The 14,721-nt window shown below is 53.0% G+C and overlaps 1 protein-coding gene across 5 annotated transcripts in view; it reads right to left on the bottom strand.

Annotated features, from left to right (window-relative positions):
• PDE4DIP (phosphodiesterase 4D interacting protein) overlaps positions 1–14,721 on the bottom strand; it is a 29,132-nt gene that overhangs the window by 9,884 nt on the left and 4,527 nt on the right. For all 5 annotated transcript variants that reach the window (XM_084266540.1, XM_084266538.1, XM_084266541.1 and 2 more), the window contains exons 6-21: positions 11,200–11,319; positions 9,436–9,555; positions 9,114–9,206; positions 8,785–9,000; positions 8,091–8,249; positions 7,612–7,725; positions 7,250–7,387; positions 6,753–6,932; positions 6,289–6,483; positions 5,525–5,668; positions 4,393–4,471; positions 3,783–3,871; positions 3,490–3,606; positions 2,924–3,061; positions 2,485–2,597; positions 1,618–1,745 (exon numbers count right to left, since the gene is read on the bottom strand). In XM_084266540.1, the coding sequence (XP_084122666.1) occupies positions 1,618–1,745; positions 2,485–2,597; positions 2,924–3,061; positions 3,490–3,606; positions 3,783–3,871; positions 4,393–4,471; positions 5,525–5,668; positions 6,289–6,483; positions 6,753–6,932; positions 7,250–7,387; positions 7,612–7,725; positions 8,091–8,249; positions 8,785–9,000; positions 9,114–9,206; positions 9,436–9,555; positions 11,200–11,319 (2,143 nt within the window). The remainder of the gene's footprint in view (positions 1–1,617; positions 1,746–2,484; positions 2,598–2,923; positions 3,062–3,489; positions 3,607–3,782; positions 3,872–4,392; positions 4,472–5,524; positions 5,669–6,288; positions 6,484–6,752; positions 6,933–7,249; positions 7,388–7,611; positions 7,726–8,090; positions 8,250–8,784; positions 9,001–9,113; positions 9,207–9,435; positions 9,556–11,199; positions 11,320–14,721) is intronic.

Genomic DNA, 14,721 nt, shown 5'->3' on the forward strand with positions numbered 1-14,721 from the left:
CTGGGCTCTACGGTACCCAAGGGATCAGGGAGCCAGCCAGGCATCAGAGCCAGGATGGAGGAGGGAAGGTGGAAGGAGAAGGACAGGGACACAAAGGCTCCTATAAAGTGAGAGTCAGAAGGAGAAGGAGAAGATGGTGCTACACAGAGAAGCGAGAGGAAGGGAATGAGATGAAGCACAAGGAAGGAAGAGCTAACCAAGTACCAGAGATGCCCAGCACCCACCAGCTGCATCCCTTTGGGCTGCATAAGAACTGCTGAAGTCACCACACTGCTAGGCACAGACCAGGAGGAGCAGCACTGGCTTGCTGCATGTGAAGGGAGAGCTGTGCTGCCTCCCCTCCCTGCCTCAGGCAGGGATGAGAAAACCTGGGGTGCAGGGCAGGGGATGGGTGGTGCCATGGGAAACAGTGCCAAGGACTGTGCAGCAGAGCAGCCGCGGGTCCGGGAGGCACAGCCCAGCAGGACAGAGCTCTTCTGCTGCACTCACTCCCATCCCAGCTCCCCCAGCAAGCACAAATGCTGCTCAGAGGGAAAAATAATCCTCCTGGCAGCTCAAGAAGCGATGCAGGAGGAGAGGGCTGGTGTGCAGCCTGCTGTGCAGGGGAAGCACTGGCATCGGAACGCTGACGCCTTTGTTCTTCGGTTCTCTTGCCAGCCCCTGCACTCCCAGAGGAGAGAGGTGCCCTAGAAAAGGTCTGCAGTGGTGACAAGTGGGACTGTCCCCAGCAAAGCAGAAAGAGGACCCTGGCCATTGCCCAAGGGGCACATGGAGCCTGAGAGAGACGTGCACCTACAAGGGAGAGGAAACCCAGCCCAGACTCCGGGAGCCCGGACAGGTCTGTGTCACCCCAAGCCATCTGCCAAAAAGAGGAGGAAGCTCTCCCACGAAGGCACTCACAAGCCAAGCTGAAATAGCTTACAGTTAGGAAAAAAGGGAAAAAAGTCAGTAAAATCATCAAAACTGGAGTAGGATTTGGTTTAAGCATCAAATGAATCGTCAGTTCTATACTCAAGACCTGTGTAAATCCCAGGAAGTGCCACAAGGTCCTGTGGCCCTTCTCTGCTTCTCTGGCTCTGGAACCCACTTTTCCATATATCCCTTCTCCTTTTGGGCCAGCCACCATCAACCCAAGAAGGGGATGTCCTGGGTGAGAAAAAACAGGGGGGGACGGGGGTCAGGGTGGGTGGGTAATACAAAAACTCACACTCATGCACTTGGGAGATGAGAGAGAACATCTGGTGTTTCCTTCAGAGAAAGGGAATCTTTATTTGGCCCACGGGGGTGGGAGCAGAAGGGAGATGAGGGAAATCAAACTAAAATGGAATGATTTGAATGTGCAAATACATCGGTGGGCACCAGGGTGGGTCAGACAGGAACATACACGAGACACGTGGATTGCACTGATCGCGGTTTCCAAAGCAGCTCAAAAACAACACCAAAAAAAAAAAAAAGCCCTGCAGGGATTCTATTGTACCCCAGCTAAGTACCAAAGCCCCTCCCAGAGTCAGTGAGACAGGCTCGCTCAGTTAGTGAACCGTTTCCGTGGCAGGCGGGCGAGCGGCAGTGCTCAGAAGGCATGCTGGGGTAGGACTCTCACACGCTCCTGTTCCCCACCTCCTATGGCGCCCTGCGCCTCCAGCCTGCTCAAACACTCCAAGCTTCTTCCAAGAGCTTCTTCCAGCTGTCCCCGGAGATCCTGGAGCCCCTCCAGCTCCACCTGCAGAGTGTGGTCTCTCGCAGCGCTAAGCGGACACGCCGTGTGGAAGGGAAGAGGGTTAGACAAGCCGCAGGAAGCACGTACCAAACCGGCCCCTCCATCCGGGACTGCCGCTCACTCCAGGCAGGGGCTCCCCAACCAGCTCTTGCCTCACCTCTAAGCCTCCCTATAGAACACAGCCATCCCCCAAAAAAGGGCCCCAGCCCATGGTAGGGGACTCCCCATCCCAGCTGTTCTTCTGTACTTACCCAAGCACTTCACTTATGTGGGCTCTCGCTATCAGGTAGCTCCAAAGCCCAAGGCTGCAGCCCGAGAAGGGCAGAGGATTAGGGCAGAGGACAAGAATGCAGGCCATGCTGCACGCCTCAATAAGCACCTAGGCAGATCCTTGTCAACCCAACAGCTGGTTGGGAACTTGACAGCAGCCTCTGAAAGGTGGCCAAGTGTGGGTAGGAAGCTGAGCCGGGACGGGGTGAGCCAGAGAAAAGGAAAAAAAAAGGGAATGGAAATCCCATGGCCTGAACAAGGGGTGGCAGCTGGGGGGTGCACAGCATTTAAAGCTGGGCACTGCTGCCTCAAGGGAAAGAGGTGGCCTACACCTCGAACTCCCCAAACTGCATTTGTCTGAGGCTCTGCCCAGCTTCCCTCATTCCCTCTGAGGGCTCTCAGACTGCACAACGCTCCCTGCTCCAGGAATTGCCCACCAGCCCACCCACGCCTGCCCACGCAGCGGGGCAGCGCCGCGCCGAGGCCGCCTCGCTCACCTGTCCGGGTGCGTGTGGAACTTCACCAGGCTGCCATAGAGCTGCCTCTCCGCCTGGAGAGCCTCATTTAACCGGCTCCTCTCAGCCACCAGCCCTTCCAGTACCTGTAACAACTGGTTGGAGAGAGGAGACAAGATGCAACACTTCAGGAGACAGAAATCAAAGGAGGCCTCGGGCTGCCCCAGAGAAACAGGGGCTTCCCCTTTCCCTCTTGTGTCCATGCAATCAAGCTGATCAGTGTCACCCTGCACTCCCAAAAGGCTCTGCCACGAGGTAACTGCTAAAGGGAACCAGTCCCTTCCTCCTTGGTGTTCCCTTCCATTGCACGCAGTTTCCCAAACCATGCACATCTTGGCATATCCAAAGGAAAAGAAAGCCTCACAGCTGGGCACCAGCAGAAGAACCACCACGTCCAAGCTCGCCCCACAAGGCACACTACCTGCTGCTTTCTGCTTCCAGTAGCCTCTCGTCCTCGTGACTCTTCTATAGCCACTTTCTCTCGAAGCATCAGCACTTCTTGTGTCAGCCTTTCCATGGCTGGAATTTCTTCAGGATCCACCAGCTGCATCTGCAGATCCTGAAAACCAACAGCAGGAGGGGTCAGTGAAGAAGGGATCAGTAACAAGGACAGCTGGACCTTCACAATCCTCCCTGGAATGCAACCGCCAAAAGTTTCCAGTGTTTGGGAAGACCCAGGTCTCCCAAGACAGACATGCCACAGCACCCAGAGCCTATTAGGCAGAGAGAACAGCTCGGAGCAAGAACTGAGAAGGCACAGGATGTGCTCCATTTAAAGGACCCAAAGAAGGGTGTCTGGCACACTAAGGACAAAAGCCAAGTAAGTAACGACACTGGGGGTTTGGGACCTTTGCCTTTTGGCCCAAGTAACAGACGGCTGTAGACAAACCAGCTGCAACACCACCCATGGAGAGCCAGCCACATCACCCAGAGGCTGTGGGGAAAGCTCCTCAGGTGGAGCTGTCCCAGCACAGTGCACTGCCTCACCTTGATGAGGTCCTCTTTGATCTGGATGGTCCTGGTCAAGGACTCTATATCCGAGGCCTGCACCTGCAGCTCTTCTTCCTGTGCAGCCACGACAGACTGGAGAGCAGTGAGCTCCCTCTAGGGAGGGAAGAGAAGTCCTTGTGAGACTTCAGAAAGCCAAAACCCCACCACAAGCTGCTGCCCCATTTCTCTCACTGCGGGTACCCTCAAAATAGAGGTGTGCAAAACCTCCAGTGAGCCAAATGGTCTCCTGTAGGGAAGGGAGATCAGCACAGGCTCCAGCACAAGCTCACCCTGCTTTCCCTTTCCTTCTTTGCCATTAGCTCCAGCTCCTCTTTGGCGTTAACAAGGTCCTTCTCCAGTTCTGCTGCTGACATCGTAACTGCAAAGACAACTTGGTTACTTCAGGGTTACCAGGTGTCAGCTCCGACCCCGGCATCAGACACAATCCCTCTTTGGATTTGGAGAGGTCTACAATGCTCGTGCTCCCCATCACCCTGCCTCAAACCTAAAGAGCAGTCTGAGGTAACAGCAACATCCCAGGACTGCCACCCCACCCCAGCAAAGTTCCAGTGTTCTGGCCCTGATGCAAAACCCAAAATAGTTGCACTTGTCTCAGCCCAGCCTGCACACAAAGTTAAAACCCCTTCACTGGGCAACATCAGTTCTTGAGTACAAGCACCTCACCTCAAACCCAGCATCAGCCTTGTTCTTTCCCATACTCCCACCTGCAGACATCCCTGACCCATCACCCAAAGGTTGGGGGGGAGGGCACAGGTTTATTTCAAAACACTCTTGGTTAGAGCTCTTTATTCTCTCCCAGTTTCACATAACCATGCTCCCCCACAGCAAAAATCCCTGGTCATGTTTGAGGATGTTGAGAGAAGCTGTCACCACACTCACCTCCCTGTGTCCTGCAGCTGCTGTCCCCCTGGGCAGGGCTGGCAATGGCTGTAGCTCCACAAGCCCTTTGTAGCACTTCCTGAAAACACAAAAGCCTCCAGGTTTTCACCTTTATGGGGAACCTAGCCCTCACAGCTTCCCCAGACCTGCAGGGCTGCACCAAAGCTGCTGGCTGCTTCGTTGATGCTCTCAAGTGACAGAAACTAATGAAGAAGATCTAGCCAGGCAGTGGGGACAAGCGGGTTGCACCCAACGTAGAAGCTGTATGTATCAGCAGCAGGGTTCTGGCCTTATTTTATTTGGCACTCAGAGGTTGCTGGTGGCAAGCATCTTCATGGTAAGGGTTAAACAGGTTTCACTCAACTGCAGCAAACCCATTTTTCAACTGAGAGTCTACAGAGACCAACATCTTCATCCAAAGATATGGCCCAGGGGGATCACACAGGAAGGAAAACACAAAGCTTGGCCCACATACACATCTCTAGAAATCTCTAGGGCTCACTTTGATCCTGGGAATAGAAATGAGCAACCTGTTTACAGCTGCTTAAAAGCATTCAACATGTCACCTCACCAATAAACCATTAACAGCTGCTCAAGTAGGAGCATGGCATATGTAGCCTCAGACTCGTGTCCAGCCTCAAAGGGGGTTTTAGCAAAGCTGCTTTAAAAATACCAACTCCAATTGTGGAAGAGACAGCAAACAGACAGCAGGCTCTGCCAAGAATTAGTGGGACCTAAAATTAGCTCTCTTGTCCCCTCCAGAATGTGACAGTGTCAGGGAGGGGATTACAATACTGCAGGGCAGCCCAGCCCAAGGAAGGACTGGGTCAGTGCTGGAAGGTCAGAGGGTGGATTTCTTTCATACTCTCATGTGCCCTGAGAGCTCTGATACTGCCTGATCAGAATGACAGGAGACATTGAGTGACAAAGGCTGATGGAACCAGAACACCCAGGCAGCATTTCTGCTCCTCTGTTTCTTCTTCTCCCCCTCCTCTAGGAAGCCTCTCCCCTAATCCCACTTTCATTTCTATCATTCTCCATGGTGCTCCCCACTGTCCCGTTGCCTCCCATGGCAATCAGTTCTCCAGAGAGACCCAAGGCCATGGGCAGAGCAACAGTGCACAATTCTTACTTGTATGGGCTGTTTGTCCTGCTTCAACAGCCCAACACCAGCCAACTGGGTCCCAAGAGGCTCCTTCCCCAACACATGCTGGCGCAGCAGTTGTAACTCGCAGCTCCTTTCAGCCAAAGCACGGGCCATCTTCTCAGCAGCCGCCTGACCGAGCAGGAAAAATAGGGAGAGACAGGGCTGTGAGCAGGGGTAGGATCCCTGTTCCTCACAGTCCTTAGGGACCAAGGGAAACCATCTAAACATTCATCTGTCACTCTGCAAACCAGCCAGGGAGCTACTGCTCACTGCCACTCAGAGCGACTCCACTGCAGCCAGCCCACCTCTGCTTGTCAGACCGACACAGCAGGGCTCAGCCTCAGCCTACAGAGGAACCAGCTCCTCAGTGTCCTAGTGTAAGTTAAGAGGCAATGAGTCTTCCCTTCTGGTCTGGTAACCCCCTTGTGAGGCAACGACCCTCCCACAGCCCCTCTGCTGCCCCAAGCCCAGCAGCTCAGGTAGCTAAGGGGATCCACACCGCCTTCACCACCACACACAAACTCTGCCCAGTCCACTCAATGACAGGGACTTGCCACCTGAACACTGCTACAGGAGCTGCTGCTTCACAATTGCTCCCACATGATGGGTTGAGAACAACCTTGAAACAGCTGATGGCATCTCTTGTGGTTCTTCAACATTCAGCAGCTCTGTCAGGCTACACCAACAGCAGCCAGAGGGCAGTTCATATTCACTTAATACCATCCACCCCAGCACCTCACGCAACTCACTCTGCTCTGCTGCTCCTTGGTGCTCACAGCCAGCAGCAGCTCTTGGATTTCAGCATCATGCTCCACAGTTTGACGGTTCCTGTCACTGAGGAGGTCCTGCAGCATCTTCTCCTTGTGCTGGAGACGCAAGCAGAGCTCCTCTGCTACCTCGCTCTGTCCCGGGCCCAGCTTGCACAGCAGAGTTGCTGTAAGCTCCTGAACAACGAGGAGGAAGGGAGAGATGGAGAGAGATTGCTACCACCAAACTGCAAGCTGTTCAAGGCAAAGCACTCTTCAGCCTGGGCACAGCTGAGAGGAGCACCATCTCAGCAAGGATGGCCATTTACAGGGGCCAAGCTTTCAAAACACTGGGCAGAGGTTCAAGCACCCTTCTTGGAGGCCGGCACCCAGGAGGCTCTGGTTGGAGACCACTCTCTCTGCAGATGAGCTGTCTGGAGGCCCAGGAAACCAAGCTAAGGCCTTACCTCCACTTCCTTGTTCCTGTCATGCAGGCAGGTCTGCAGCTGCTGGATGATCCCCTCCTGCTCCTTTTGCCGGCTGCAGGATTTGGCCTCAATCTCCTCCTTGAGCCAGCGGAGGTTTTGGCAGGTTGCCGAGACCTGCTCTAGTTCCAGGGTTTTGGCTTTCAGGAGGCTCTCCAGGCTCTGGGGAAAACAACAGCAGCAGCAGCTCAACCAGGGATAGAGACTTTATCCTGAATGAAGCAGAACTAGAACTACGAGTCTGTTCTGCTAGTAGAGTCATGTAGATTCACCCCTGTCCTCTCCAGACACCACACACACCTCTACACCCAGCCCAGAGACACATGTGACGCTGGAACCCGCCCCTCACACAGGGCCAGAGGAATGCCCACACCTTGCAGCTGCTCATCCCAGCAACCACCACAGCATCCCCAGGAAGGTGTGTCTAGCACCACGCAGCAGCCAGGCTGGATTCTGCACGCCCAGGCACAGACACTCACGTGAATGGTGGCCTCATTGCTGGACAGGACACTGCGCAGAGTCTCCAGGTCACTCCCGCGCGCCCGCACTGAGAGGTGGAGCTGTTGCAGCTCTTGCTCCTTCTTCTCCAGGGCACAGAACTTCTCATCTACTGCTCGCTAGGGGAAGAGGGGGCGAAGGCTCAGAACAGAGCAGTAGGGCTCTGCAGCCCACCACTCACTGCCTGGGGCACCTCAGCTCTCCCTTTCCGAGAGCTCCTCTGGAAAGCTGAGCTGTTAAGAGCATGTAGAAGACACAGACAACCCAGGGCCTGCATGGTTGATGGCAGCCCAAAGGCTGAGCCTCTGGGAAAACTAAGGCATCACCAAGAGAGTGTGCTCACCTCCAGAGCAGCATCCCTGTCGCTGACTCGCTGCTGCAGTTTCTCCAACATGGCATTCATGGCTGCAGGGCACTTCTCCAAGTTCTGCTGGCAGTGCAGAAGCTCCCTTGTTTCCTAGAGGTCATACACACAGCCCTAGTACAACAGGCAGTCCAGAAAGCCCCAGAGAGCAGCCCAGGTGAAGCAGGGCTAACTGCCTCCACTCTACACTTGCTCTAACCCCATGTTACAGGGTGACAGAGTCCCAGCACCTGGGGCTGGTTAACTAGCACCTGCCAGGGCTCACCAGGCACCATTGTGGACTGAGGTTCTCAGATACCTGTGCATTCCTTTGTCACCTTGGGGCCCCAGGAGCATCTCTTTCCCTCCTCTTCTTCAAAGGCCACAGAGGAAAGCTACAGACTTTTCCCCCACCAAGTACCAGAGGAGAAGCAAGGCCCTGGCTAGTGATGCTCAAGTTCAATCTTTCTGCATCTCACCTGCAGCAGCTGTTCCTTGCGAGCCAGATGCTGACTCAGTCGCTGAACTCTCTGCTCCTGGGCCTGCAGCTCACGGCTCTTCTCCCACTCCACGGTCTGGAGCTGCCGAGCCTTGTCCTGCAGCTCTGCCTGCAGCTGCTGTACCACAGCACGCAGCTCCTGTGAGGGAGAAGCACACGCCTTGGCAGTCAGGCCTCAACAGACCAGTAAACAGAGGGCCAATCTGAAGAAGCCAAGAGCAACAAGGCTCTTGTTGGGAGCAGACAAAACCGCTCTGCAAGGCCACATCTTTCACCACAGAAGTATGTTTTCAGATGTGATGAAGCCTGAATTTACTTCATGTCCCGGGGTAATGATCCACCTAAAACCCTTGCTCTGGCCACAGGTAGAGCTTTACAGTCAGCCACAGCTAACCTGTAGAGCGGTGGTCATTATCTCTGTAACATTGTTTGCACCAGACAGACACACAACTCACAACACACACACTACCAAGTGTCTTTCCTGACTCTAAATCCTCAGATGTGAAGCTAAGGAGGCTGGAGAATGCTCCCTGCCACATGTGACAAGGGCTCTGCCAAACCATGCCCACACTGGTGCAGGCAGAAGTGATGAACAAGAGCAGAGTACTGACTGTGCCAGTGCTTCTTAAGTCATGTAAACCCCAGAGGCTTCCCAGCTAAAGTGCTCATCATACCTGATTGTGTTTCCAGGTTGCCTCTTTCTGCTGCTCCTCCTCATTCATCATAGTCTCTAGGAGCTGGGCTGCTCTCCTGGCTTCAGCCAGTTGATGCTCTTTCTGGCGCTGAGTTCTTTTCAGTTTCCTCACTTCCAACTTGGTGCAGAAAAGCGTGTTCTGAAGCTCCAGCAGTGACATTTGCTGCTCTTGGGATGAGAGTGAGCTCTCTGACATCTAACAAGAGTGGGAAGCAGAGGAACTCAGAGATTCACTTCACGAAAGGGATTTAAAACCCAGGATCCCTGCAGAATGAAGCCTAACATATTTAAGGCTTGCCAGGGACATACCTGCAACTGTCCTAGATGGCTCCTGTGTAACATGTCCTGCAGCTTAGCCATTGTCTCATTCTGCCCTTCGATGATGTGGTACAGCTCTTCTGTCTGCAAGTCAAAGGACAGCAAGCCCAGTCATTGGCACACTGAGCACAAGCAGCCCTGTCCCAAGCCTCCAGCGGGGGTTACGACACAGAAGTGAGAGCTTTGCAAGAAATCATGTAATGAGATCCAGGATGCCTGGCAATGGCTGAAGCACTCCTGTCCAGTCACTGCCTACAGGCTAGCACACTTTCTTCTTTGGGTGAACACCACCCCATCCACCCTGAAGTATTACCTTACTGTCTTTGCTCTTCAGGGCCTCGTTCAGACTCTGGATTGTACGATCTTGCCTCTGCGATGTTTCTTGGGCAGATTTCAATTCAAAATTCAATTCATTCACCTTGTCCTGCAACAGCTGAAGACAGAAACACGTTGGGTTTTTTTTAAACCTGCCTAATGCTCAACATAAAGGCCCTCAGGACGCCCTCCACTCCTTACTCAAGGCCATACAGCCCAGGTGTTCACCAGATCAACACAGCTCTCTCCAGAGTGTGTAAACACTGAGCTGGGTGGAGACCAGTGAATAAACACAAAGCCTTCATTCAGTCCTCCTTCCACAGGACTGTTCCAGCACAGCCCCCAGGTGTGGGGCCACGCTCCAGGCTAGGCTTCACATCTCCTACTGCCTCCCCCATACCACAGGGGAGTCTGGCTCAGGCTGCCCAGCAGCCTGCTCACTTTCTATTGCTTCTTTTTGCTCCCCTAAGAGGGAAGGAATAATTAATGTGGAGAAGCTACACATTCTGAAAACAGTTCCCTTTGCTCCTAAGGTCCTCCAAAACACTGCAGCCACCCCTTTACAGTCTTCCAGCTCCTTCTCTTACTGCCTCCTTCAACCACCCAGGCACTCTCAGAGCAACTGCTGGTCCAGGTAACTCCACATTTGATCAGATCAGCAGCTTGTTCAGCCTTGGGTTTCGGCTTCAGCACACCAACAGCACAACCACAAAGCCAAGGGGAACACCTCACTGGCCTCCTTGGCTGGTTTACAACCTGATAAACTTTTGCCTGTGATGCTTCCCTCCTGAAGAGGCTCCCATCTCCAACAGTTTTAGGGCAGTTCTTGGCTTTTACCACGTTCATGACACACCACATGTTGACGCATTTAAGCAACTGTCTGTTGCTTAACATTTGTGCTAAGCCCCCTGGCATCCTTAGCTTTGGATGATAGGTGTCTTCTCTGGAGCTTACTCAAGCCTCAGTTTCTTAAGGAGCTGGTGTTGCCACAGTCTTCTTATTGCTCATTACTTTACACACCTGTCATGTTATCTCTTCTCTAAGAGGCACTCCCCCTAGTTTATATAAATGCTTCCAACTGCATTTACTGAGCCTTGGGCCTCTATTTCCCTGTCAACCTTTGTGATCTGGGCAGCTCCAAAAGCTTACAGCTGTCCCCAGATCTAAATAAAGAGCCCATCCTGGTTTTGTCCCTTTTAATCCCTCTGTTTTCTCAGGGGGTAAAATTTACAGTTCAAAAGCGTAACTAAGAACATCAGCCCCTCACAGCACATTAAATCTCATCTATCTCAAGACAACTCATCTGCATGCTTCTCTCCTAAGAAAGCATTTAAATCAGAGACAGGACTACCTGACATCTATGCTGATATCCCTTACTGCTTGCAAAAAAAAAGGCAGCAGGTGCCCTTCCCTCCTGCACCAAACTCAGCCTGTCCAAATCCAACAGACAGGGAAACAGCCCTGTGCATCTCTCCTTCACCACCTCCTGAAAGGCTGGTTCACCAGCCAAGCGGGAAGTTCTTCCAAAATACCCCTCTGCAAAGATAACTATGGAAAATGTGCACAGCCCAGCTGCAGGAAAAACATAAATGGCTTTAATGCAGGCTGGTAGACAAGAACTGCACTGAGAATCCTGTGTCAGCACACATCCCTGCTGCAACAGAGGGGCAGACACTTGCCTCGGGCCAGGCTAGGAGGCCCCCTCTGATACTAAATGCACCAGACTCAGCAGGTGCTGAATTTGCTGTCTGGGAAGAAATACCTTGTTGGCAGCTTCCAACTGTTGGATTTTGCCCTGCAGCTCTGCAGCACGCAGGTCGGACACGTGCTCCCCCACTGCAGGGTCACCTGGAGCCAGTTGCTGACGTTCATCCTGTGAATTCTGGGGAGGGGGGAAAGAAAGAAAGAAAAAAAAAAAGAGACAGAGAAATGGCTTAAGTTTTCCACTGGCTTCCTCTCTCCAGCTGTCAGCCCTCAGAGACCCTGCAGCATGGGCTTTAACAGGCTTTTCCAACTGCCTCCAAAATATCACGCTGCCCTGTCTCCCTTTGCCTGTGGACAGGCTGGCACCTGGTCGCTCTCTGCCTGACCTGCCAGAGGCTCCCCACACCCCTGAGGCTCCAGCTGGGCCCCCTGTTCCACACCAAGAGCCCAGCAGCCTGTTGGATTCTAACCACTGTCTGCAGGCTGATGACGGCAGATCTGCTGCCCACACCCAAGCCACGTCCCCAAAACCTCACTCCTGCCAATGTGCTCTGCTGGCAGCTTCAAAACAAAGGCAGCACCAAACCAAGCTCCTTCTTCCCATTTTCTGCCAAGCTGCTTCTTCATCAGGCCCACGAGCCTTCAATCCCCCCCACCAGCCATCCTGCTGCATGTCCCACCCTGAACCCCTCCACTCTCCGGGCTCTCCTCCACAGCTCCCCATGCTCCAGCCCCAACCCTGCATGCAATTCCCTGCAGCTCCACAAGCAGTAGCAAACTCAATACCACAGCTTTGACTGTTTTTTATGACACACATCCATTCACTGCTCCAGAAGCAGCCAACTTTCTGACATGTGGCCTGCCAGACCCTGCTGGCTGAGCGCACACTAATCCCTTGTCATCCCTTCTTACTCTTGTGCCTAGTGAGTTGTTAACTCCCAAGAGCAGCTTCCAAGCCCAGCCACCCACCCTGGCCCTCGCAGCTCTCCTTAAGTATTCCTAAATACCATCAGCGATACAAGATCGATGGTACCAATGTCCATTGTAAGTGGGAGCCCTGGCACGCAGAGGGTCGTGGTGCAGAGGCTATGAGAACATGGCAGAGATGCTCATAGCACCAGCACAGTGCTGGGAAAACAGCCACCAACTCTGATTAGCCCTGTCAGGCTGAATCCTTGTCTCTGGGAAGAGCAGGCAGTGTGGAGGAGCCCCCCCAGGTCTGCGCGTTGCCTCTGGCATGCAGAAGCATCCATAGAGCAGCAGTGCTTCCCTTTGCCCCATTTGGTTAGGATTTTACTGAAACCTTAAAGAGTTACAGCAAGCAATTTCAGATTTGCCTGTTTTGAAATAAGGCTGATGAAAAGAAAACAGAAGGGAGGGGGGAAAAAAACCCCACCAAAGGAAAACACACCTTTCCTTTCCTCACAATTTGCACAATCCAAAGAAAACCAAGCAGAAAGGTGGCAAAGAGCTAAGCACTGGGAGGGGAAAGGCAGAGCCAGCTCCAGAGTCTAAAGCCCTAAAGCACAAGCTACCTCCCCTCCTGCTTCCCTGCAGCCAGGACAGGAGCACAGGTCCTCAGTGGTTTCTCCCACCCCGGCATTTTACTGCCCATCTCTCCTCAGCCCAGCTCCAGCAATGCCAGTGCACACTAACCTAGGCAGAACCCTTCATTAAAAAGAAATAAACAACAATCAGGGCATTATCTGAGGCTGCCAAGCTTGCATCTGCCTAGAAGGGTGGGTGAAAGACTGGCTGTCAGCACGGCATCACAGGCAGCTGCACGAGCGTGTCAGGCGAAGGCTGGGGTTGGTGGCATTTTCCTGGGGCTGTGGTGATGAAGAGTTGTTGGTTCAAGAAAACAGTCCTTATGAGATCACATGGCCCCACATCAGCTATCTTGGTGCAGCTTGCACCAGTAAATTTAAAGGGGAACTGCAGTTTCCCCAAAGCAGTAAGAGAACAGTGTTCCTATGCATCCTATACATTCCTTTGCATCCTATACATTCCTTTCATGCTTCCAGAAAGGCAGTTATGTGCATCCACTGCTGGACAGCAGCGCCTGGCCTTAAGAAAGTACTGGCTGTAGTGCAAAGAGAAAGAAAAATGATTTATACAGGAGCCATTTAAGTTTACTAGCTGCATCCTACTCCCCATTTTTGCTGTTAAAGCCATCAGAGGGATTAAGTGCTTCCCCTCTCCTGCCAGATCCTGCACTGAAGCCCACAGCTGCTGCTGCCATGGCAAAAACCAGGCAGCAAAAAATCCCATGGCACAAAGCCCTGGCAGGGAGGGTGGGATGGCAGGGGCCAGAGGTTGGAGAAACTCCTTTAAAGCAGTTCCAAGGGAAGGATGGTGATGCACAACCCAAAGCAGAGCTGTAGAGGTGCCACGTTGATCATGCCACATCCTGCTAAGAGAAAACCCCCATGCTTACACTGTAAATCTATCCCTAGCAGTGAAAATTAGTGGGAACAGTGATGCCTGGCTTCACATCTCCAGCTGCTGGCTGCCAGCATGGTGCCTCTGTGCACCAGATGAAAATCAGGGTGGGTTTTTTTCCCCCCCCCTACAGCATTCTCCCCTAGCATCCTGCCTTGAGCAGGCTTTGTAGGGAGGGGCACACAGCTCCAGGAAACACCCGAGCAGATGGGACAGCAAGCAGGGCTGGCCGAATAGGAAGCCCCAGTTGCCATAGTAATAAACAAGCATTTTTCTAATCCCCCGGGCTACCTAGTGCATTAGGCAGCACTAAGGCTGCTAATGGGAATGCAATTAGGCTGACACGGATATTCCTGAATTGAAGCTGACTGAAGCCTTCTATTCATTAAGGAGGGCGGCAAAGGAGTTACAAGTTCAGCTTTTTGACTGCATACTAATGAAGGCTTCATTAAAGCCAGCAAAACAGAGGCAATCCAGAGCTACAGGAAAGCTACCACAGAGGCAGATCACAGCACTGGGAAGCCCAGTGGAAGCGGGAGCTGTCACTGCCTCTCAGCAACCTGCTGCCGTTAACTGAAGAATCTTTCCAAAGGATCAGAAAATAAACCAATTACCTACAATATCAAGCCTAAAGTCATCCTCTGGCACAAATCCACCTGCCAGGAAAACGCCTTTTCCTCAGGGCACACGCCAGGGATCTGCACGTTAGGCAGGTTGGAGGCCTGATCTGCAGAGGCAGGGCTCTGGAGACAGGCGCTCCTCACACTGAGCCATTACCCAGGCACAAAGAAAACACGTTTGCTGGAAAACATACGCCCAGAGGCTTAAAACGCTCCCTTGGGTAAAAGTCACAGCGAGTTCTTAAAGAGAAAGCTGAAGTGAAAGCCGTGTTTTCTCAGCAGAAAAACGACAAAGCCCACAGAGAGCTGGGGCCCGTCTAGCAAGCTGCATCACCAGGCAGGGCTGGTGGGAGGGGGCAGGTTCACTTCCCAGAACACGAGGAGGAAACAGACAACAGAATGACAGAGGAGAGAGGCAGCACACCTAAAAAGGACGGAGCCTGCCTATTCTTAGCCCTGGGTTCAGCGACACGTGGCTATCTGTATTATCTCAGCACAGAAGAATCCCCAGTGGGCTC

This window comes from Gallinula chloropus (genome assembly GCF_964237585.1).
Source record: "Gallinula chloropus genome assembly, chromosome: 6".
Classification (NCBI taxonomy): domain Eukaryota; kingdom Metazoa; phylum Chordata; class Aves; order Gruiformes; family Rallidae; genus Gallinula; species Gallinula chloropus.